This window comes from Hevea brasiliensis, chromosome 9, assembly GCF_030052815.1.
Source record: "Hevea brasiliensis isolate MT/VB/25A 57/8 chromosome 9, ASM3005281v1, whole genome shotgun sequence".
In the NCBI taxonomy this organism is placed as follows: Eukaryota; Viridiplantae; Streptophyta; class Magnoliopsida; order Malpighiales; family Euphorbiaceae; genus Hevea; species Hevea brasiliensis.
In genome coordinates, this window is record NC_079501.1 from 23013486 (window position 1) to 23035505 (window position 22020).

The 22020-nt window shown below is 36.0% G+C and overlaps 3 protein-coding genes and 1 long non-coding RNA gene across 5 annotated transcripts; 3 read left to right on the forward strand and 1 right to left on the reverse strand.

Moving 5' to 3' along the window:
• Nucleotides 1–6553: 6553 nt before the first annotated feature.
• Nucleotides 6554–10360, forward strand: LOC110659355 (uncharacterized). The gene is made up of 3 exons (XM_021817253.2): nt 6554–7139; nt 7692–7834; nt 8409–10360. The coding sequence occupies exons 2-3, from the start codon at nt 7699–7701 to the stop codon at nt 9677–9679; spliced, it is 1407 nt and encodes a 468-aa protein (XP_021672945.2). The 5' UTR covers nt 6554–7139; nt 7692–7698; the 3' UTR covers nt 9680–10360.
• A 1020-nt stretch (nt 10361–11380) lies between these two features.
• On the forward strand, nt 11381–14247 carry LOC110663407 (uncharacterized). The gene has a single exon (XM_021822694.2). It carries the CDS (start codon nt 12115–12117, stop codon nt 13855–13857), a length of 1743 nt encoding a protein of 580 aa, XP_021678386.1. The 5' UTR covers nt 11381–12114; the 3' UTR covers nt 13858–14247.
• A 1479-nt stretch (nt 14248–15726) lies between these two features.
• Nucleotides 15727–18682, forward strand: LOC110659358 (uncharacterized). Of its 2 annotated transcripts, none has more exons than XM_021817259.2 (2): nt 15727–16243; nt 17963–18682. In XM_021817259.2, exons 1-2 carry the CDS (start codon nt 15905–15907, stop codon nt 18470–18472), a joined length of 849 nt encoding a protein of 282 aa, XP_021672951.2. In that variant the 5' UTR covers nt 15727–15904; the 3' UTR covers nt 18473–18682. The 2 variants fall into 2 exon arrangements, with proteins under 2 accessions (XP_021672951.2, XP_021672949.2); XM_021817257.2 differs by having other exon boundaries at nt 15728–16250; nt 17958–18682.
• Nucleotides 18683–19938: 1256 nt separating this feature from the next.
• Nucleotides 19939–22005, reverse strand: LOC110663436 (uncharacterized). The gene is made up of 4 exons (XR_002496541.2): nt 21868–22005; nt 21232–21654; nt 20731–20914; nt 19939–20495 (listed from the first exon to the last, which is right to left on the reverse strand). It is a non-coding gene; the product is annotated as an uncharacterized LOC110663436 (long non-coding RNA).
• Nucleotides 22006–22020: the final 15 nt, after the last annotated feature.

Here is a 22020-nt window from a genome sequence, read left to right on the forward strand (position 1 = left end):
AGTTGAATAAAAGTCAGTCTAAGGGATCAAATAGGTATGATGAGAGGAAAAGAATGATAGATAATGACACATAGGTTTTAGGTTAGACTTTTGAGATAGTGAGAAGGTAGTTAGAGGTTCGTTATGAATGTCAGCAAACATTTTTAGTGTGATCAATGTAATCACTTTGCGGTGAAGCAATAACAACGAGCAACAAAGAGGGGTAGAATAAAAAGTAACAAGTATGGATGGTAATAAATCACTAGAAAGTTTAAGGATCAAATTAATGACCATAGATAAGGGTGGAATTAGTGTTGAAAGAATCTATTAGCGAGAGAAATGTTTCAGGATTCAACAAGGGTTAAGGGCACAATATAAACGATGATAGATATGAATCATAGGTCGAGTATAAGTAAAGTTAATAAATTATAAAATATTATGTCAGGAAGGACGATGGTACAGTAAAGGGTTCATGCAGATGATACCTTATAGGTAGAGCACAATTGTGCTAGGAGATGATGAAATTTGAAGAGAGACTAAGAAACATAGGTTAAACGTTATTATATGGACAATCGGGCGTAGTTGAATATAGAGGATATTTTTCTTTCTTTTCAAGTTTAGCTCGTGTTTTTTATTCCAGAGCGTTATATAAGGAGCAGAGACTGAGGCAAGGAGACCTAGTTATTTGAGATTTTGATAGGCACCAATTCATATACAATTTCCTGATATGAGAATGACAGTAAGTACATACCTAGTGTTAAGTATGAAAGGACGATCAGAGTAATGACAGGAGTTAAATTGAGTTAGCTACTAAGGCTTATGCATTTGTTTTAAACTATGAGCTAGATGAAGTACTATTTATGGATGAGTTTCAATAGATGAAATTTTTGTTGATGGGTAATTTGAGGTTGAAGTTTAGAAAGCTATGGGCAGTATATATGATTATATTAAGGAGAATGAACACGTGAAGTATCTTGTTTGGAATTAAGGCATGACACATATTTCCTACAGTAGTGTTAGTTCGGATGGAACTTATAGTTTATGGGGCTCATATTCATCCAAGATAAGCAATTTCCTACTAAAAGTGGTAGGGAATGATAATGTTCGATAGTTAAGTTGGAAAAAGGGGATACAAGAAAAATTTTCTATGGGTAATTATAAGTGTTACATAAGGTGAAGAATGTCTTTGGTAGGAGTAAATCATAGGGTTAGAATTCTCTCAAGAATGAAACTAGTAATCAAGATAAGACTAAGAAATAAAAGAAAGTTAAAGTTGATGATGGGATAGATATATTTGAAGGAAAAGGAGTAAGGATGAGATAGGACTCAAATTAAGGAATAAGAACAGCAGGTTGAAAAGATACCAACAATACCAAAAATAGGGAAAGGGAAGTGGATAAGATGCAAAGGGACAGAAGAGAGCTCGATAGAGTCGGTTATAATGACGAGGATAAGGAGTGTCTAACCACCGCCCGTGTTAACACTACCTATGAGCGGTGAAGGATATACAGGTGTCTTGTGGCGCCTCGAGTTGGCCTAGGGTGTGTTTTGATGCGGAATGGAAAAGTAGTGGCTTATGCTTCAAGGCAATTTGAAGAGGCATGGGCGTAACTATCCCACCCATGATTTGGAAATGGCGGTTGTAGTCTTTGCACTAAAATATGGAGACACTACCTGTATGGTGAAGTGTGCGAGATATACACCGACCATAAGAGTTTGAAGTACATCTTCCAACAGAGGGATTTAAACTTGAGACAGAGGAGATGGATGGAGCTTCTGGAAAACTATGATTGCACCATCTAGTACCACCATGGGAAGGCCAATGTAGTAGCAGATGCTTTAAGCAGAAAATCTTCCGCGATTTGGCGCACATTTCAGCAGAGAAGAGACCGTTGATTCAGAAAGTACATGAGTTGATGGATCAAGATTTAATCCTAGATCTTTCAGATGAGGGGGTCTTGTTGGCTCATTTTTCAGTGAGGCCAGACTTGCGAGATATAGTTAGAGTTTCCCAACACAGAGACCAACAATTAATGAAGATCATAGAAAGAGTACAGCAGGGTGAAGGTGGTGAGTTTGGATTTGCCAATGATGGCGCCCTAGTGCAAGGTTCTAGGATATGTGTGCCCAATGTGGACAACCTCAGGAATGAAATCATGCGAGAGGCACACTATACACTGCATCTGATGTCCACCTGTGTTCCACCAAGATGTACCATTATGTGAGAGATAGCTATTGGTGGAATGGCATGAAGAGAGGCATAGCGGACTTTGTGTCCAAGTGCTTGACTTGTCGAAGGTGAAGTTTGAACACCAGAGACCGTCAGTGAAGTTGTAAGAGCTCCCTATCCCGAATGGAAGTGGAAATGATTTCTATGGATTTTGTGGTAGGTTGCCTCGTACCACGCGAGGATATGATTCGATATGGGTAATTGTAGACCGCCTAACCAAATCACTCACTTCTTGCTGTGAAGACTACACATTACGTGGCACAAGACGCGGCTCTACATTCGAGAAATAGTCGATTGCATGGAGTTTGGCTTCCATAATATCTCGATAGAGGGCCCCGATTCACTCCTCGGTTTTGGAGAAAGTTAGGAGGCACTTGGCACATAGTTGAACTTCAAGACGGCCTTCCACCCTCGCATGCAGACGGACGATCGAAAGAACAATCCAGACACTGGAAGACATGCTTCGCATGAGTGTCTTGGATTTTGGAGGTCAATGGGATGAGCAGCTAGCTTTGGTGGAGTTTGCCTACAACAACAGTTACCATTCCAGCATAGGGATGGTACCCTATGAGGCACTATATGGAAGAAAGTGTAGGTCTCCTCTGTGTTGGACAGAAATGGGAGAAGTGAAGGTGCATGATGTAGACCTAGTGCAGTACACTTCAGAGATAGTTCCTTTAATCAGGGAACGATTGAAAACAGCTTTCAGTAGGCAGAAGAGTTATGCAGACCCCAGACGGAGGGATATGGAGTTTGCAGTAGGCGACTATGTATTCCTGAAGGTTTCTTCGATGAAGGGAGTCATGAGATTTGGAAAGAAGGGCAAGTTGGCACCTCCGTATATTAGACCTTTTGAGGTTACTGATAGAGTTGGAGCAGTTGCCTACCGGTTGGAGCTACCACCCAACCTTTCTCACGTTCATCCCGTGTTTCACATCTCCATGCTCAGGAAATACATTCCAGATCCTTCTTATGTACTACAACCAGATGTAATAGAGCTAAAAGAGAACTTGACATTTGAGGAGCAACCTGTAGCCATAGTGGACTACCAAGTGAGACAATAAGATCAAAGCAGATCCCTATGGTTAAGGTTTTGTAGAGAGCCGATCGGTGGAAGAGTGCACTGGAGTCGAGCGGGACATGCGTAGCAAGTACCCATATCTGCTCAATGTGTAATAATGTACTTTATTCGCCTTGTGTAAAATTCGAGGACGAATTTTTACGTAAGGGAAGAATGTAACACCCCGATTTTTATATATTATTATTGGGCTTCGTGTAGGTATCCTCAATTCGCGGAAATTCGGCGGTTGTCGGATGCGTGAATTTCCGGCGAACAGACCACCGGAAAAGTCTCCGAATTGGATCGAGATTTTGGCTACCCCACCATTTTTAGGCATCCCGAGCACGTTCCCGAAGTCGGAATCGGCAAAGGTAAACCCGAACCTTGCTTTTTCGTAATTTTCTAGTGCTTAAATAGGATTAAAAATCCATAAAATATTCGTGGTAGCTTAGAAAATTACGATTCTTTTTGCAATAGCTTAGTAATATTTCTAAGGATCATGAGCAAAGTTTTATAATTTTTAGAGCTTATTTGAGCGCTTTTGCAAAAATGATCAATTATAAGGACTAAATTGAAATTTTACATATTGTGATGGATGATTGATTTGATGGGCCCGGGAGAGGGGCTGTGTGATGTGATTGAGTTGTGGATATATGGATTGTGGATATAGAAGTGTGTTTTGAGCCCTTTTACAGGTTGGGTAGGTCCTAGGTATAGGGGAGGCTCTGCCGGATTTTCGGCATGACTTAGGACGTGTTAGGTCTTTTCTTGATTTGTATTGAGTCATTTGTATTAAATGATTGTAATAAAATTGTCAGGTGAGCCAGATGACCTTCTTCCTCCGCCCACTCAGTGACCACCGTCAAATCTGTGAGTAAAATATTAATTTTAATTATAATTTCGATATTATTATATATTCAGCATGCCCATGCATCACTTATATGCATATATTTATGTAGTTAAACTCTAGGCACGATTTATGATGCATTGATAACTGTTAAAGTGCCATGATGTTGTTGTGGTAATTTGGAGCAGTGTGCGTGCGTTGGCGTGCGTGTGATGAGGTGTGGACTTTGGATATGAATGGTAGTCAAGGCTTGAGTTCTTCACGGACCCGATCCTTCGAGGGGTAGTCACGGCTTGAGTTCTTGTTGGGACCCTCGATTTGGTTTATTAAGCGAAAGTCCCGCTTGAGTTCTTCACGACACCGTGTTGGATTTAAGAGAGTGTATAGGATCGGCTCATATGTTATGATTGATGCTACAGGGTGCGTGAGTGCTCCAAATTACATTTTTGATGTTATGATGTGAAAATGATGTTGATGTTGCATTTCACTCTACAGGGTGCATTAGTTTTAGATAGTTATAGAGATTATGGTTAAAATTGATATTTTACTCTCTGAGTCGAACGCTCACTCCTGTTCAATATTTTTTCAGGCTACAGGAGGATTTTATTTTTGGTTAACCTGCTTTTCTCCTTCGCAGGTTGTTTATCAATATTTGTGTAATTTTATTTACTCCTAGAATTTCCGCATGTGTTAGAAGTATTTATTTGATTATGGTCTGTAATATTATTATCATGTTGGACCTGTAAACGTATAATGATATGTATGTTTGATGGATTGGATGAGGGAGCTGAGCTCCCATTTATTTTTATGAGGATATGAGTATGTGGAGGGTGAGCTGAGCTCCCCAATTGAGTATTTATTATGTTTACAGGTCGGGTGAGTCGAAAACTCCCCGTTGGAAAGTCCATTTTATGGTCGGATTTTGTCCGTTTGGTTTCTTGAAATTGGGCCCAAATGGGCCTTAGAGTTGGGTTAATGAACAGTTAGGCTTACTACGGACTTCGGGGGCTTTAGGCTGGCCCAGGTCCTAGTGCCGGTCCGGCCCATAGGTTGGGTCGTGACATAAATTTATGGGGAAAAAAAAACGTTTGGTGCTTTTTGATATTGAGATTTATCAATTAAACAATAACAAAAGCTTTTGTTTTTGAAATTTTTTTTTTCAAATTCTTCTTTCACGAAAAATTACTTAAAAAATTATTTTTTCTAGGAGAATTTTTAAGAAAAATGTTTCTTTAGAAAAAAAAAAAAACCTCTTTTGTGAAAAAATAATTGTTTCTTCAAAAAATTAAAAAAATTGGAAAAAATTGGAAATTTTGTTTTAAAAATGTTTTATTTGAACCTTTTCTTGTAAAATGACAAATTTAACCAATCTGCTCACTAAGAACTTCAGCATTTAGTCTAAATGATGTTGAATTTCTACCTTAAACTTTGTTTATTTCATAAAAAATAATTTATGTATGAAAATTATTTTTTATAAAAAAAATATTTTCATTATTTAATGGTAATATAAAATTAATGATATGTATTTATGTCTAAATATTTTCATATTTAAAGTCTATAAAAGAATTTTTTTTTACTGAAACAAAAGCTTAATTATTATTTATATTATTTTTTAGCCCGAATGAAACTTTTTTGTACCAAACAATGAATTCATATGTCCAGTTTGAATCTAATTTAGTTCCAATTATTTCCAGTATACTTTTGCTTTCGGATATTCTCAAGACGACTTTGTGGAAGTGGCTTTATGTCTTTATCATTTGAGAATTCTAATATTCAAGCTCCATTTGTGTAATGTAGGGCTAATTAATCAGCCGGCTTAGTCTTATAAATCTGAATGCAAATTTTTAAAATATTAATTTTTATAAAATTAAATTAAATCGAATCAGTTCAATAATTTCATAAAAAATTCAATATATATTTTTTAATTGTTTATCATCCTAATATGGATAAATAATGATTTAGTTACTTTGATATAAAAATGTATTTATGAGCAGAACTTAATTATTTTTTAATTAATTTTCTCTTATATAATTAGATAATTAAAAATAATTTTTTTAAGAAATATTTTTTGTAGATAAACTCAATAAAATTATTTTTAAAACAAGTACGATAAAACTCATAAGTTCCATTAACTGAAACACTTTACATAAGCCAAAAGCATTTTGCGACACCTAACCAAACATGGCCTTGCTCTTTCTGCACAAACAACCAAAGAATTTCCACGTGCCATTATTGGAACTCCAAAAGTCCATTCACCATGCTCCACGTGTAAAAAACTTTAACTCATCGAAGTTTCTTACAGCAACATTAACCTCAGACAAGACTCTTTTCCTAATCTGTCCTCAAGATCCCAGAATCCTGAAGTGGCAATGCTCGTAATTTTCAGGAGATTCTTTTCCCTTTTGGTAATCTACTTGTCTCCAAGGAGCCTTGATGCCAAAAGTTTCAAGCCTCGGATCACCGAATGCCCTCCTGAACTTTCCTATAAATCGGACCCTTACTTTACCCATGTCCTCGATCCCAAATCTTCAAACATTTCGATCAGAAATTCTTCTGATCTCTGTTTCTGTTCTTCAATTCGATCCTCATTTGTTTCGATTCGCTTTCTCCTCTATATATTGATCGTAAATTTATCCTTCGCCGGGCCTCCGATTCATTTCTAGGGTTAGGGTTTTCAGGTCCTCAATAATACTGCTATTTTAAGGCGGGGTTTTGTTCGATCTTTAAATCTAGTTGTTTATATTAGTTTTTTGTCGGTCAATTCATCTGGGTCGGTCGAAATTATTTGATTTTTTTGAAGTTTTGAAAATTTTCGTTTCTATCGATTTTCTGTTCGATTCAATTTTTCTACACAGAGTGACATCGTTGTATGTGTTTTGATTTGCTGGAAACTGGTGTTTAATTGTAACAAAAATTAGGGATCTAGAATTTTGATTTTGTTAACTGGGGTTTGTGTATTGTTCAACTTCATCGTCTTATCGTCGATCCTGTGATTTTATCATTTTTCGTCGGCTATTCTTTAGGTGAGTTCGAGCTCTTCTATGAACTCTTCTAGCTGAATCATTTGATAATATTATTATGATTCTCAGTCAATTGATGAATTCGATTATAGATTTTTGTTTATATATATATTGTGCTGGAAATAGGAATTGAAGGAACGAAATGGGAATATATTAATAATGGTAATTAAGGTGAATTTAGGGGGCTAGGAAATGGAGTTTATAGAATACTTATGGAATTAGCACCAGATAATTGTTATATAGTGTCATGTGTTAGCTTTCTTCTTCTATTAAATTTTCCCCAAGCAAGTACTCTAGGTACTTGTGGCATTGTTTTGATGTGGCGTGTGAGAGTGAACGTATGTTTAGCATTGCTGGTGAGCGCTAAGAAAAGCACCATCTTAAACATATTAATTAGAAGATATTAAAAATATTTTTAGTTAAATTTCACATGTTTTAGTTGAACTTCAAAGTAGTTAAATTGATTTTTTTCAACAGTAAGATGGTTTTTTAAAATGTGGGTTTAAATCACAATGCCAAACAAGATATATATCTTACTGGCTAATTGACTTGCAGGTAAAAAATGATTCACAAACGGCCTTTTGTTGATGATGATTCTTATGAGGTTGCTTGCAAGCACCGTAGACACCTGGAACACATTGATCAACTTGCTCCAATGGCTTTTCTTGATGATTCTCATCCGAAAACTACAACTTCAGGTAACAAATGAGTCGTATTTTTGATATCCTTCAAATTTAGTTGAAATGTTTAGCCTATTCTATCTTTTGTTCAAATGATTTAGCCTAGCCTACTTGATCACTTGCTATGGAAATAGGACTTTGGATATGTATTTTGGACCACTTAACCATATATATCATGTTGACTTTCTAAGACACTATTCAGTTAAATGAGAATTAAAGGGACTTAAGGAGGCTTTTTGCAATCTGTGGTCTATTGGAAATAAGATTTTGGGTTTTGGGCTTTAGCGCAAAACAGAGTTCATGTGTTGCTACTTTACTGAATTCATGTAATGTATTTTTCTTGATAATCACAGTTAATATGGCTGCACAGTTCTTATATTAAGGGCAGTAAATTTGTACTGAACCCCATATGCATTTTGTTATGCCATAGCAATTTTGTGAATTTATCAATGACATTCTGGTCTTACAGATCTTGCACATGTTAACTACTGAAATTATGTTTCCTCTTCGGTTGCATATGTTCATTGGATATTATCCATATGATGGTTAATATGCTAGTTCTCACAGTTGACTCATTTTTATTGTGATGAAGATGATGATAACATTCTTAGTAACTGTCAACATATTGGGAGGTCTGCAAATGATTCAGTCGTAGCAGTTTCCAATGACATTAACAACTTTGAAAGTGGTGCTTCTGGCTGTTTTCCTCATTTTTTATGGATCAACAACGGAATTCTTGAAGCAGATAATCTCTCATTTTTCCCTGAATATTTTGATCATGGACACCAGCTAAGGGCGCTACTTCAGCCTGATGAGGTGTTCTCATCTTTCGACTATCCTTTTTGGAAGCCAGTTTCAATTGGTCCAGAGCATCAAGCTTTTGTTCCAGAGTGGGAGGGTCCAAACGCCTCTTCTAATCAGCTAGATAAGTCTAATCCCCAAGTTGTGCTTGCACAATCATCTAGCCCCAGTATCCTAGTTCATGATGGTTATGAGGAGAGGCTGACGGGTGTTTGTGTTATTCCTATGCCTGATTTGGAAGCATCTGTAACCCATTGCTGCGAAGGCACCAAAACTGACTGTAGTTGCCTTGATCAGGGATCTATTGAATGTGTAAAACAGCACATCATGGAAGCTAGGCAGAAACTTAGGGAGAACCTTGGGGAGGAGATATTTGATGGGCTGGGTTTTTATGATATGGGGGAAGACGTAGGAAAGAAATGGACTGAAGAGGAGGAGCAACTCTTCCATGATGTAGTCCTATCAAACCCTGCATCGTTGGGCAAGAACTTTTGGGATCATCTGCCAGCAGTGTTCCCTGGCCAAACAAAAAGGGAGCTTGTCAGTTATTATTTCAATGTATTCATGCTTCGGAGACGTTCTGAGCAGAATAGGTTTGACCTGCTAAATATTGACAGTGATAATGATGAGTGGCAAAGAAGTGAAGCTGGAATGACAGAAGGGGATGAGGATTCTGCAGTGGAATCTCTGAGTGGAAAAGACGCTTCTGCTTATTATCAGGAGGATCATGCAGAGGATTGCAATGAACACATTGAGGATGAGGATGAAGATGAAATTGGTGCTTCCAAAGAGAGTGCTGATGATGATGTTCGGAGAGTTGCAACTGATGAGGAGTATGAGGGAGATATAGACGATATTTCAGAAGCATATGTTGGTATTTCCAACAATGCTTGTGGTGGTGATGGTGGCTTTGAACTTTTCAAAGGGATTCCCAGTAACGAGGGGGATGACTTTGATATTGAAAATGATTCATGTACATCATATGAGTGTCAGAGAGAAAATGTTGAGTCCAGTGGTCCTCTTCATTTTGTAACTGATGGAAGACACTCTGGTCAAGAGTGATCCAGTCAGGGAGCATACTGTTGATGGCCAGCAAGAGGATGCTGGGGAGATGTGTAATTTCCTTGCAGCTGTTAAGCTTGGACATTACTATCATTTGTGAAGGAATTAAGAGTGATACGTCCAGAATTTCATAGAAGGGACTTCCTGAGAGGAGGATGAACCGGGTGCTGGCTGAAATATGATGTCGGTGTGGAGTAGAGACTGTTATCATGCAATCTTTCAAATTGAAGGACCTAGGTAGGCATAAAATCTCCAAGTCACTCAGGAGTCGGCTGTGCGATAAGAATATTCTCAGATTGACAGCTAATCAGTCTACCTTTTGCTTGAAAATTTTGAAAAAGTGGAGGCATTGCAAAGTGTCAGGTATTTTTATAGATGGTGGTCGGATTTTCCATGGGTGGGCCAAAGGAACTCCCATGGAAATTAGCCAAGCTGCAGGTTGCTAATCTGGGTGGCATGACCTGAATTTTGTTTCACTTATTTAGATCAGTCTGCTGGAAGCAAATATCCTTCGAAGTTGAAAACCCCACCATCAGGAGGCCACGGGTTGCATCTCAAACATGTTCACATTTCCCATTCACATGTTCTTTTGCTTTCAATGTTCTTGTTGTCTTTGTCAGTCCCATTTATTCTCTATATCAGAAATATGTTGCCAATGTAACAGGTTGGCAGTCTCGATAAGATTGTTATTTATTATTATTATTATTATTATTATTATTATTATTATTATTATTATTTCGTAGGAAGATTTTGTTAGCTTTTGCTTATTTATTGGCAATGATGGATTTTGCGAGTCTCGTCTCGTCTCGTCTCCTAGTATGTACTTCGATCCTCGCCTTTAAAATTATTGAGCGAAAATTGCTGATGAAGAGAGAGAACTGCGTGAGGATTTTTTTTTTTTTTTTTAATTAGCTACATAAGGATTTATTGACATTTTCATGTACTATATTGTTTTAATGGTTGCATAATTTCACTATGTTTAATTGGACATAATTTTAAATTTGTAATATATCTGCAATTATATTACATATCCTGTTATATTATTTAATTTTAAACAAATATTTATTAAAAATTAAGATATTCTTATCTCCTCTATTTAAATTTCAAAATTTCTTTAAAATTACAAATTAAAAACTCAATTAATAAAATTTTAATTTATTAGCACAAATTATGTACTTTTCCATATGTGAACATGCATGTATTAGATATCCAATATATATATATATTTTAACTATCAAGAAAATAATCCAATATATATATATATTTTAACTATCAAGAAAATAAAGCTTCGTGAGGAATCAATGAAAGGAAATTAGATCATCTGAAGATTTAGATGAAAAAAAAAAGAGGCATAAATATTCTGGTTTGTGTAATGATAGCAGAGTTTTTGGATTTGATCTGAGCAGTCGTAAATCAATTAAATTGAATTTTTATAAAATTTTAATGTTAAAATTTATATTTATTAAAATTATTCTTTTAATTTTTATTTTGAAAAACCGAAATAATCAATAAACTTAATAAATGAATTTAAATATATATATATATATATGCGCGCGCGCTCTTGTATCACGGATCCACAATAATTTAGATAAATCCAGAAATTGTTAGCAGCTGTTGGATCAATGAATGGGACAATCCTAGCCATTGGATCAAGTAGTGTTGCATTGCAAATTGCTTAGCCAAAAACAGATAGTGTGTGAAAAGAACAATAATATGGATTGAAAAGGGAAACCTAAAGCTCTAACAAATTCCTTCTGCTTCAAGCAATCGATTTTAACCCAAATCACAGTTTCCTTATTAGCAAAATTGATTGATCTTAATCACCTATAAAATTACACATCTTCCCCAAAATGCCCACTTTGAGTTCGAGACCCAATCAATGCTTGTGCAAGCGGGTATTGGTGAAAGTCTACTTCTTTTGCTTGGCTTCCATGCAAGGATTTCTTCTTTTTTCACTTCCATTTTAGAGAGAAACTCTCTCTCTCTCTCTCTCTCTCTCTCTCGGCTATTTGTGCTCAGTGGTCACAGTACCAGTCACTATTCCATTGCGATGTCGCGCTTGCATATGCTTCAAGTACCCACGAGAGACACATAGCAAGAAAACAGAGGCCGCTTTGTGCATAGGGTTTTTTAAGAGGGAATTTAGATCTTGTTTTTGCTCTTCAAGAATCAAGATCACAAAAACCCGCAAGTTTTCTTTTCTTTTCTTTTCACTTCCAAAATCAATGGGCACCACAATTTGCCTCTGATTTTGCTTCTTTTTTTTTTTTTTATTCCGGTTTTCATTGATTCCTCTTCTTCTTGAATTTTCTTTTGTTTGTTCTCGTGGAATGTGACAGAAAATTCTAGCATTTTTCGCCGGAAAAGTGGAGGTTTTGCTTAGTTTTTATGATCTGGTTTTTCCGTTTGTTTCACTGGGTCCGTGAAATATAAAAATGGAGCAAGTTCACGAAAAGAAGCATGTGTGCAAGTTGTGCAACAAGAGTTTCTTGAATGGGAGGATCTTGGGGGGTCACATGAAGATTCACGTGGCCAGAGATTCAGCTAATGAACAGGTTAAGCTTGAAAGCAGCAATATGGGTATTGATGGTTATGGCCTAAGAGAAAATCCCAAGAAATCATGGAAATCCTCTAGCTTGAACCCTGATGATTTTGTCTCCGTTCAAGAGAGTTTCGAATGCAAAGTGTGTGGCAAGCAATTTGAGTTCCCAAGATCTCTCCATGGTCACATGAGGCATCACTCAGCGGCAGAAAGGAAAGGAATTCGCTGCAAAGAATGTGGGAAAGGGTTCCGGACACTAAAATCTCTCACTGGTCACATGAGGCTTCACGCTGAGAAGAATAGGGTCTCCAAAGAATCAAGGACTAGTTCAAGCCCTAACCTGGTTGTTATGACTTTATCAGATACTGAGACTGTGAGTCTTGTGCGAAGGAAGAGATCAAATAGAATGAGGTACAAGGTCACTCCTAATTCTTCTTTTTCTAGCTTGAATGAATCTGTGCCTGGTTTCGAAGTTGAGGAAGAACTGGAAGAGGTGGCTATGTGTTTGATGATGCTGTCTAGGGGTGTATGCAAATGGGGTGAATTCAAATCAATTGGTGAGTCTTTGGATGATGATTTTGTATATTTTGAGGCTAAATCTTTGTACCAAAATAAGCAGATGGAGGGGAGAAGTGAGAATGGAGACGATGTTTTTGAGGATAATGAACCTGTCAAGAAGAAAAAACCAAGAGAACAGAAGTTAGATCCTTATGCTTCAGATACTATGAACAAGAGCTCTGAATGTAGTGAATGTGATTGTGATATGGTGTGCAATGGGGAAAAGGAGATTCCATTGGAAGTTCCTATTGAGAAGTTTTATCGGGGAGTTGATTCCAAGGGCCGTAAACTGGAGGATGAATCTGGACTGCTTTTGTGTGATACTGAGATCGAGAAAGGAATTCATGACGAAATGGATAGCAGCGCCGCTGAATCAGAATCAAGCCAGGAGTTTACAGAAGAAGTTGGATTGGATCTTGCTGGTCCGGAAAATGTAAAATGCACTCCAAGCAATAAACCTATTCCTGAAGCTTGCGATACTGAAATGGGGAAGGATTCTTGCACTGAGATGATATGCTCTACTTCAGATTTTGGTACGGCAGATGATACTAAGAACAAGAGCCAATTCCAGTGCAGGATCTGCAACAAGATATTTCCCACTTATCAGGCACTGGGTGGTCACCAAACATTTCATAGAACAACAAAAAGCTCCGTTGCTTTAAAGATTGAGGAGCACCAAGCGGGTATTGAGACTAATCTTTTGGCTGAAAAATTTGACCTTGCAAACAAGCTTGTAAAGCTTGAATGCATTAAGGATTCAGTGCAGGGGGAAGTAAACGAAGTAATTATTACGAGTTATCAGTCAAAGAAGAGGAAGGAGCATAAATGCCACATCTGCTCTAAAAATTTTGTGTCAGGCCAAGCTTTGGGAGGTCACAAGAGGGCTCATCATCCTAAAGCCAGAGAAGAGCAGAATATGACAATGAAACAAGAGGGTCTTGATATTTGTAATGCACCTGATATTAGTGTCACTGACATGCTAGATACAGAGGCCAATCGTGAAGTTGGTTTTGAGTCATGGTGGGCTGGAATTCGCAGCTACAAGCATGAGTCACTAGCGGATCTTATAGCTAACTGAGGCAAATGATGCAGTGTCTGGCTTCTGAAGAGTTTAAATAAAGAACTTGTCTTTGCAGTATATGGTGGATTTCATTTGTGGTCCAAATCTACACGGATTAGAGCTTGTCATTGCTGCTCGTAGCTTAGAACTGCCAGCTGCCCTTATCTGGTTTACTGTTTTACATTTAACATGCTTTTGTCTTTGATATGAAAGAACTTCATTGTCAATGTTGTTTGAAATATTGCTACTGAAATAGCATTTGTTTTGCTCCTTGTGCATTTTAGTTTTCTTATAGGTATGTCAATAGGAAGAGATAAGCAGAAAAACTGTTGTTGATTCTACAGTTATGGCTTCTCATTCTTTTGTACCTAGTCTTAGAACAAAATGCAATATACTTCCTTTTCTATACTACTGTTGAATGTTAATCTCAGTAGTTTGGGCTATGTCAAAGTTTAATCTAGAAGATTGGAATTGATTAATAAGTGAGATTGGGACTTGTAAAAGAGAGAGAAGAACAAGATGATGATCAATATGATTAATCTGCACATTATAGGTTATCTGTCCGAGCCTAAGGCGATTGTTTAGTCGCCTAACACACAAATGTGACATATTGTCTCAAATTTGCAGTCTATCTGTTCATTTCTTGCTCTTAATTTCTAATCATTGAAAATTTTACATTGCATTATATATTGTTTATTTATCTCTCTCTTCCCTCTCAATATCTTATAAACAGTCTTCTTAGTTCTTATGCTGGCTGGTAGATAGGTAAAGAAGCCTTTGCCTTGACCTTAAAGGCAAATATTTCCTGCATACTTTATAACAGCAAGATTTCAAGGGCTTAAATTGAAAAATGCTAAAAAGGATCGTGGTACTAGAGTCTGTCTCAAGGACTTAAGGAAGGTGAGATTTCGAGTTCAAGTAAAAAAAAAGTCAAACTGCAAGTAAATGGCTTGTGTTTTAGTTTCAAATTCTAGTCTAAATTTTCTTCTTCTATCCTCCTTTAATTTATTTATTTATTATCCCTTTCAATGACATTAGCATTATCATGAAACCAAGATGAATACTAACATTAAATCAGATTCACCATCAATAATGCTCAAGCAATCAATCAGACTTGGAAGGTGCTGAATGGGTTTCCAAAGAAGCTCAACATACAGTGATATGAGAGTCCAGTAGCTTAGGGTGAAGTTCATATTTGGTTTTTATTGCCTTTGCTTGAGAATTATTTCCTCATGAGATTAAAATAGTTACAACATGCATGCATTATGAGCCCTATGCATTATCGAGTATAACTACATCATGCACCACCTAGAAACATTTAGATTTATATGAATGGATGAAAATAGGAGAGAAAAGGAAAACAAGAGAAAGCTTAGGATAGCTTAATGAATAACATGCTTAAAACAAACATGAGGATTAGATATAATATGTTTAAAGTAAATATAAAAATTATAAATAATAAGCTTAAAGCGAGCAGAAAGATTAGGAATAACATCCTTAAATCAAATATGAATAATGAATAATATACTGAAACGAGCATGAAGATTAAAAATGACATGTAACATGAGATTTAAGAACGATATGCTTCAGTAATGTTTAAGTGGTGTTTTAGAAAAAAAAATTTTATCTTACTTTATTTGTCATTCTAAAAATTTTTTTTCAACTTTATTCTTATTTATTATTATTCTTAAAGTATTACAAAAAGTATTTTAGTCAATTATTAATTTTTTTTTAATAAAAAACCTTAAAAATCATTTAAAATGGGACAAAAGGAATAATAAATTAGACATGAGCTTGCCTGCTTATTATATATTTATATTATTTCTTAACTCAAATAAATTAATATTAAATTTTATTCCTTTTTTACTTGTAAAATTGAAGAAGGGTCCTAGTAGAATTGGGCCAAATCTGTACAAACCCAAAGGGAAAGAACACTAAGTTCTTATTCTCCTCTCTGTTGGCTTCTGTAAACACTATCTTCCTCTCTCTGCACCGATCCAACACAACGGCCAAGATGGAAGATGAATATATCTGAAAATTTCAGTAATAAAACTTCCGCCCTGAAATGAATCCAAACCCTAACCCTAACCCTAACACTAATCCACCACCCACTGACCCTTATTACTCTTGTTATTCCCAAAATCCTAATACTCAATTCTCTCTCCAACATCTCCATCATGTCTATACTGACCCCTCCGCCGTCGCTGCCGCCTCCACCACCACTATCAGACCACCTGGGGTGGATTCCTACCCCTCCCTGACCTCTCTCCCGCAACCTAACGCCCTCTCTTATGTTCAAGCCGACGCTTCTGCGTACTATTTGGATCCCAATTTGCAGATTTGGGCTGCCAAGGAGGCCGTTCAGCAGTATGGGGCGAATCCGGCTGGATATGGAGGCGCTGTTGTAAGTGGTTGGTCTTCTTTGACTTTTTTTTAATATAAAATACTTGTTGGGTGATTGAATATTTGATAGAATTGAGTGTTGGTTATTTGTATTTGAGAAATGAAAACCGTGGAAAGAAACAGTAATATTTAGTAAGTATATCACCGGAGATTCTGTCCGTGCCAGAATATTCCGGTAACTTCACCGGAATTGGACCAACGGTGACCTTTTTATGCATTACCAGCCTCGTATCAGCTTGGGTTTCTTTCTTGTGCTGTTGTGCTGGGCGAGCAATTAAGCAAAGATGCCACTAAGGAATGTTTGGTAGGGCATAATGAAATATAAATTAATCAAATATTCTAGTGAATTTAATAAAATATTTAATTATATTACATTCCATTGATTAAGCCCTACCAAATGTAGCCTAAGTGATTTGGCAATCTTTATACACTTAACTTTTCTAATGCCTAATGTTTAGTAACATTTCCTTGTGGTGAGAGTTTTCAATGTAAAAGGTCTAGGTCTAGGAGTTGTTGAGGATATGGTACTAACCCATAGTAAATAATAAATATAGTGCCACAGAAAGCAAGTGGCATCCTTCAAATATATCTTTTGGACAACTCTAGTCATCTGTTGCCTAATTTTATGATTTTACTTATTATTAATATACAGTGATGAATACAAACAGTTATAGAGTCCAATAATGAACTTAAATAGAAGAATACTATCTTACGTAATATGTTATTTTCCCTTCTAATGATGCCATCAGTGAAGAATAATAAGAATTCCATTTCCATGTCATTTTAAGTTTATACCGGTTTCTATCCTTGCTAAACATTCTGAGTTCCATAATTTGGCAATGATGTTCTTACTACATCCCTAGCCTCATAAACTGGTTTCAAATGCAGTAAGAACACCATTGCATGGCAGGCAGTTTTGCCTTCAGTATTCTCATAATTTTATAATAAAAATCTCAAATGTGCACTAGGAATTTTGTTGCACCCATGGATGCAATTTTGATATGGTTTATCCTAAACTATTTAACCCAAAAGCAATAGATGGGCTTCCAGTGAACTAGAAATGTCACTTCCTAACTAATTCTGCATTTTCATATCTTTTAATTGGAATTATTTATTTTCCCGTGTAACTAAAGTATTGTGGAAGGTCTTCTATTATGAGTAGTCTTTGGGAGGTGATATGGATGTATGAGCACACAGGAATAGCTGGATAAGAAATGCATCAATCCATAGGACATATTATGGCGAGAATAAGTAACGAGAGGGCTTTCTCAGTTGGGTTAGTTAATCCAACATAAACCCACAGAGGGCCCAATTTGGGAAAAACATTGGGTTCAGGTAGTAATAGATGAAGTGGACTGGAGATTATATTGACTGAAGTGGTAGAAAACTGACATAATATTGAGATGGCTAATATAAAGTTCTGCCCTCAAGAGAGCTAATGGGAAGAAGGTGATCCATGTAGCTGACTTCAAATTGATTTGTGATCTAGAATTAGATCAATCAAGTTCTGTTTGGGGGTGATGTAGTTATTATTGTTCTAGTGATTTTGGTATTAGTGGATGCATGTATCAGTTCTTGTGCTAATGCACATGTTGAAATTGAGCACCAGATTGGTGGCTGTCAAAAATTAGTACTTTTGTATCTATTTGCTCTTTTTCATTTTGGTCTTCTTAGTAGAATCTATATTATTCATAATTTGCTCTTGTATCTGACAGAACAGTTGGCACATCCAGAGTCCATTGTGTGGGCTAACTTGGCATTTCAGCTTCAGGGAAATGGAACTCTGAAGAAACGCCAAAAGAAAACAAAGGTTGTTCAATCTGCATATTGTGAAGTTTGCAAGGTAGACTGTAACAGCAAGGAAGTACTTGAAAAGCATAAATTGGGAAAGAAACACAGGAAAAACTTGGAGAAATTACAAGTGGCTGCTGCTGGCCCCAGTACTTCATCAGTTTCACGTAATCTAATTATTGGGCCACAAGAAGATCCTAATAAGGGCAAAGTTGGCAACGGACAACGGGGTAAGAAGAAAGCAGCTGCACCAGCAGAAGATTTGGAGACAAAGAGAAGAAAAGTTGTTGAAGGTGGGGCAGCGGCGGAGGCAGTCAGAGTATGTGCAATTTGTAATGTGGTTTGCAATAGTGAGAATGTATACAATTATCATCTCACTGGACGCAAGCATGCTGCGATGTTGAAGAGACATGGACTAAGGATGGTTGCTGCCTCCTAAATATAAAATATTTGGAATAGAAGATTTGGCAAGTCTAGTACTTATGTGATTTTCAGTCTTTACAATGCTCATATTCTCATTTGAAATGTTACCCTGTTTTGCATTGATGCTGTTTTGGAGAACTATCATGCTGAAATGTTAGATATGTTCTTGTCGACTCTGTAGGACAAATTCATTAAAGTAAAAAGACTTCTGGCCTTCATTGAACAATCTCAAGATAATCCTAAAAGTCCTCGAATCTTGATACATGGGACCTATCACTCGTATACAATCACATTTGCCTTCCACATTTTCATATGTGACACAGTGGCACTGCATGGGAGACTTTCCTCTTTTCCTTATTTTACTTTTATCTCTTTAATGGTATCGTTGCAAGTTAATTTGTATCAATGGAAGGATGCAGGAGTGATCATCTGTTTGGTTTAAAATGGTGCCACTGTCGGAGTCGAGATTACACATGGTTTCCATGTCTAGTTGATTAAGAGGTTTCCTTCATTCCTGCAAACAGGTGAAAAGCATTTCAATGCTGAAGAAACTGCAAAAGGAATATGACCACCTTTCTTGATTCCAACTTAAAAGACGATTTCGGTCCTTGTATTGGTGTAAATGTAACCATCTAATGACAGGGTGAAGTTTACATCATTGGACAAACCCACTGAAAAACTTATCAATTGAGATGATAATTTAATCCCAGCGGGCATCAGCGAGGGACTTTCATACAAAATCAGTGAGAGTCACCACTCTTATTTAATTAGGAAACTTAAATTAGAAGAAATTTGAAACTTGTGAAAACTCGTAGGGTAAAATTAATAATTTAATATTAATAATAAAAATAAAGAGTCAATATAAATATATAAAAAAATAATTAGACAACATATGAAAGTGCATATAATTAATTTTGATGATTCAATTGTCTCCTCATTTGCACTTGTATATATTATTTTCTTTGGTCTTCAGATTGGGAGGTCTAGTGTTAAAGTCTTGGTAGGATATAATTATATTAAAAAAATTATATTTATACACAATAGTAATGATAATATACTGCAATATGATTTAGTTAGTGTTTAGATTATAGGTTTGGGGTAACTAATGGAAATTTTATATCTAATAACTACTCGAAACCTGTTTGGTAAAAATGATAAAAAGATAATTTCACCCTCTCATAATATATTTTTATATCATTGTAAATGTATATTACTTATATTTTTTTATATTATTTAATTTTTATTTATTTTCATAATAAAATAAATATAGTATAGTAAATAAAAAAATTATATATTTATTTAAATAATAAAAATAAAAGATGTAATATAATAAATTAATAATTATATATTTATCTATTAATAAAATGATAATTATAAGTTTATATATTTATAAATATATATCATTTTACACACCAAACAAATTTATTAAACATTTATAATTATAAGTGAGTCAGTTATCATTCATCAGAAATAGCTGCCAATCATCTTATATTCAACAGCGGATCTTAAATAACTTCTAAAATTATAATAAAAAATAAAAAAAGAAATATCAAATGTCCACTTCCATGCATCTTTGCCCTGATTCGAAACCGGCCCATTGCCATTTGTCAAAATTCAAGCATGCTTCTCTCTCAGGGCCAGCATTACATATCAAACACATCTTTTGCATAATGGCTTTAATCACAGACATCCACGATGGTAGAGCAGAGCTATGACACAATGTGCAATGAAGTAAGATTTTCTTTATTTTTGCAGCGGTCGAACTTCGCATACTTATTATTATTTTTTTCATTATTGATATACATTTATTCCAGACTTTCCTTTACATGGAAGGCAAATCAACATTACGGTGTGCTGCGGACAGATCGTAGTCTTGAGCTTGCCGCACCACCACTCTGCAACTCAAGTGATGATGACTATGGCAATATCACAGGTTCAATGCTCCAAATATCCCTTGCATATTCATGAATCGTCCTGTCGCCGCTGAACTTGTATGACTATGAAGTTGCTGTATTCACGATTGACATCTTGATCCCTCTCTGCCATCAGTTACAAATGTCACAAACATGACAAGGATTTAACCAAATTATTTAAATATAAGTGAAAACCAAGATAGAGCAATGCATGCAGAAAAGCAGAAAAAAAAAAATAGGAGACAGTTTGATGAGCAGGTTGGATAAATCCATAGGACAGAAAAGAGATTCACCTATCTAGTTGACAAGTATGTCCTGTGATTCAGTAATAGAGGGAAATCATCAAATAAATGCAACTCACCCTTTCGTCCTAATATGCCTTATCGACTTTCTGTTGGCATTCTATATAGCTGGGGAAGTCCTTGCCAACAAGGAAATAATCAGTACGACCAAAACCTTCATTTCCTTCTAATGATCTCATCAGTTCCTCATAGTTGTAAGGCCCGAAAACACCACTTCTGGCAAATTCTTTCACTTCTTCGAAACTTGGGTCCAGTACAAACCATATTAAGAGGTTAGCAAAGTATGCAAAATGAGAATTATGCAAATTTAATTATGCAAAATGAGAATTATTCAAATTTAATTATGCAAAATGAGAATCTTATGAAGAAAGCAAAGTATCCTTTTATCTATTTTATCATCACTTTATATATTGAAGAACTCGATATATGCAAAGGAACTTGCATTTGTGAATCTTAGCCTAGACTAAGATCATTGAGATACCATTTCAATGTAATGTTAATGCCAGAAGTTTAGTCAAGAAATCAATGCAAGGATAAAAAATTTTGTTCATTTGGCATACCTTCCCCTCAGCTCTTTCTTTTCTCTGGCCCACGATCTCATGAGCTTCAGCACCAAGAGGAAAAAAACTGTCTTCTCCAGCCTCTTGCCGTATTTCAACATTGGCCCCATCTAAGGTCCCAATTAAGATGCAACCAATCGTAGCAAACTTCATGTTGCTTGTTCCACTGGCTTCCATCCCAGCAGTACTACAAAAATAGGGGGGAAAATGTTTCACTCTGAACACATGTTTGTCAAGTACAACAAGGCATACCAAGTCAAAAAACGATCCTAAAGCCTAGTGCTACGTGCAGGCGCATCCCTTTGAGCAGTGCAAAAGAAATAAAATTTGTCAGAAAATTCAAAATAAATATTATATATATTCATAAGATCACTTATCTGTAGCCAATACTCCTTTTGGACTTAACAAGCATGTACTTCATCTCTATGAGAAAGAAAAAAGAAAAAAGAGGATCATGAGAGGCGAAGAGTGGTTAAATGGGACTCTGGAAATATAAATTCTTATTTACATGAACTGGAAGTAACTTTAACAAATTTTTTTTATAAAAAAAAAGTAATCTAATAAATAAATAAGTAATTAAGGCATATTATATGTGTACAAATTTAAAGATGAATAACACTTGTGATATATATATACCAGGTGGCGAATCGGGTCAGCGCACGTGGATTTGCAGCAAAACGGCAGGTCGTACTGGTCCCACTCACAATTTTTGCTTATCCAATCGCATAAAAGCCGTTACTTTATTCTTTGACTTTCTTTACGACCCTCGCAAAACCCTCACTTTCTCCA

What these genes read in the sequence shown, in the direction of transcription:
- LOC110659355 (XM_021817253.2), top strand. Translation starts at nt 7,699, where the DNA reads ATGATTCACAAACGGCCTTTTGTTGATGATGATTCTTATGAGGTTGCT. An exon ending in TCCGAAAACTACAACTTCAG is followed by an intron (nt 7,835 to 8,408) that starts GTAACAAATGAG and finishes ATTGTGATGAAG; the next exon opens with ATGATGATAACATTCTTAGT.
- LOC110659358 (XM_021817257.2), top strand. Translation starts at nt 15,905, where the DNA reads ATGAATCCAAACCCTAACCCTAACCCTAACACTAATCCACCACCCACT. An exon ending in TGGAGGCGCTGTTGTAAGTG is followed by an intron (nt 16,251 to 17,957) that starts GTTGGTCTTCTT and finishes TGTATCTGACAG; the next exon opens with AACAGTTGGCACATCCAGAG.
- LOC110663407 (XM_021822694.2), top strand. Translation starts at nt 12,115, where the DNA reads ATGGAGCAAGTTCACGAAAAGAAGCATGTGTGCAAGTTGTGCAACAAG.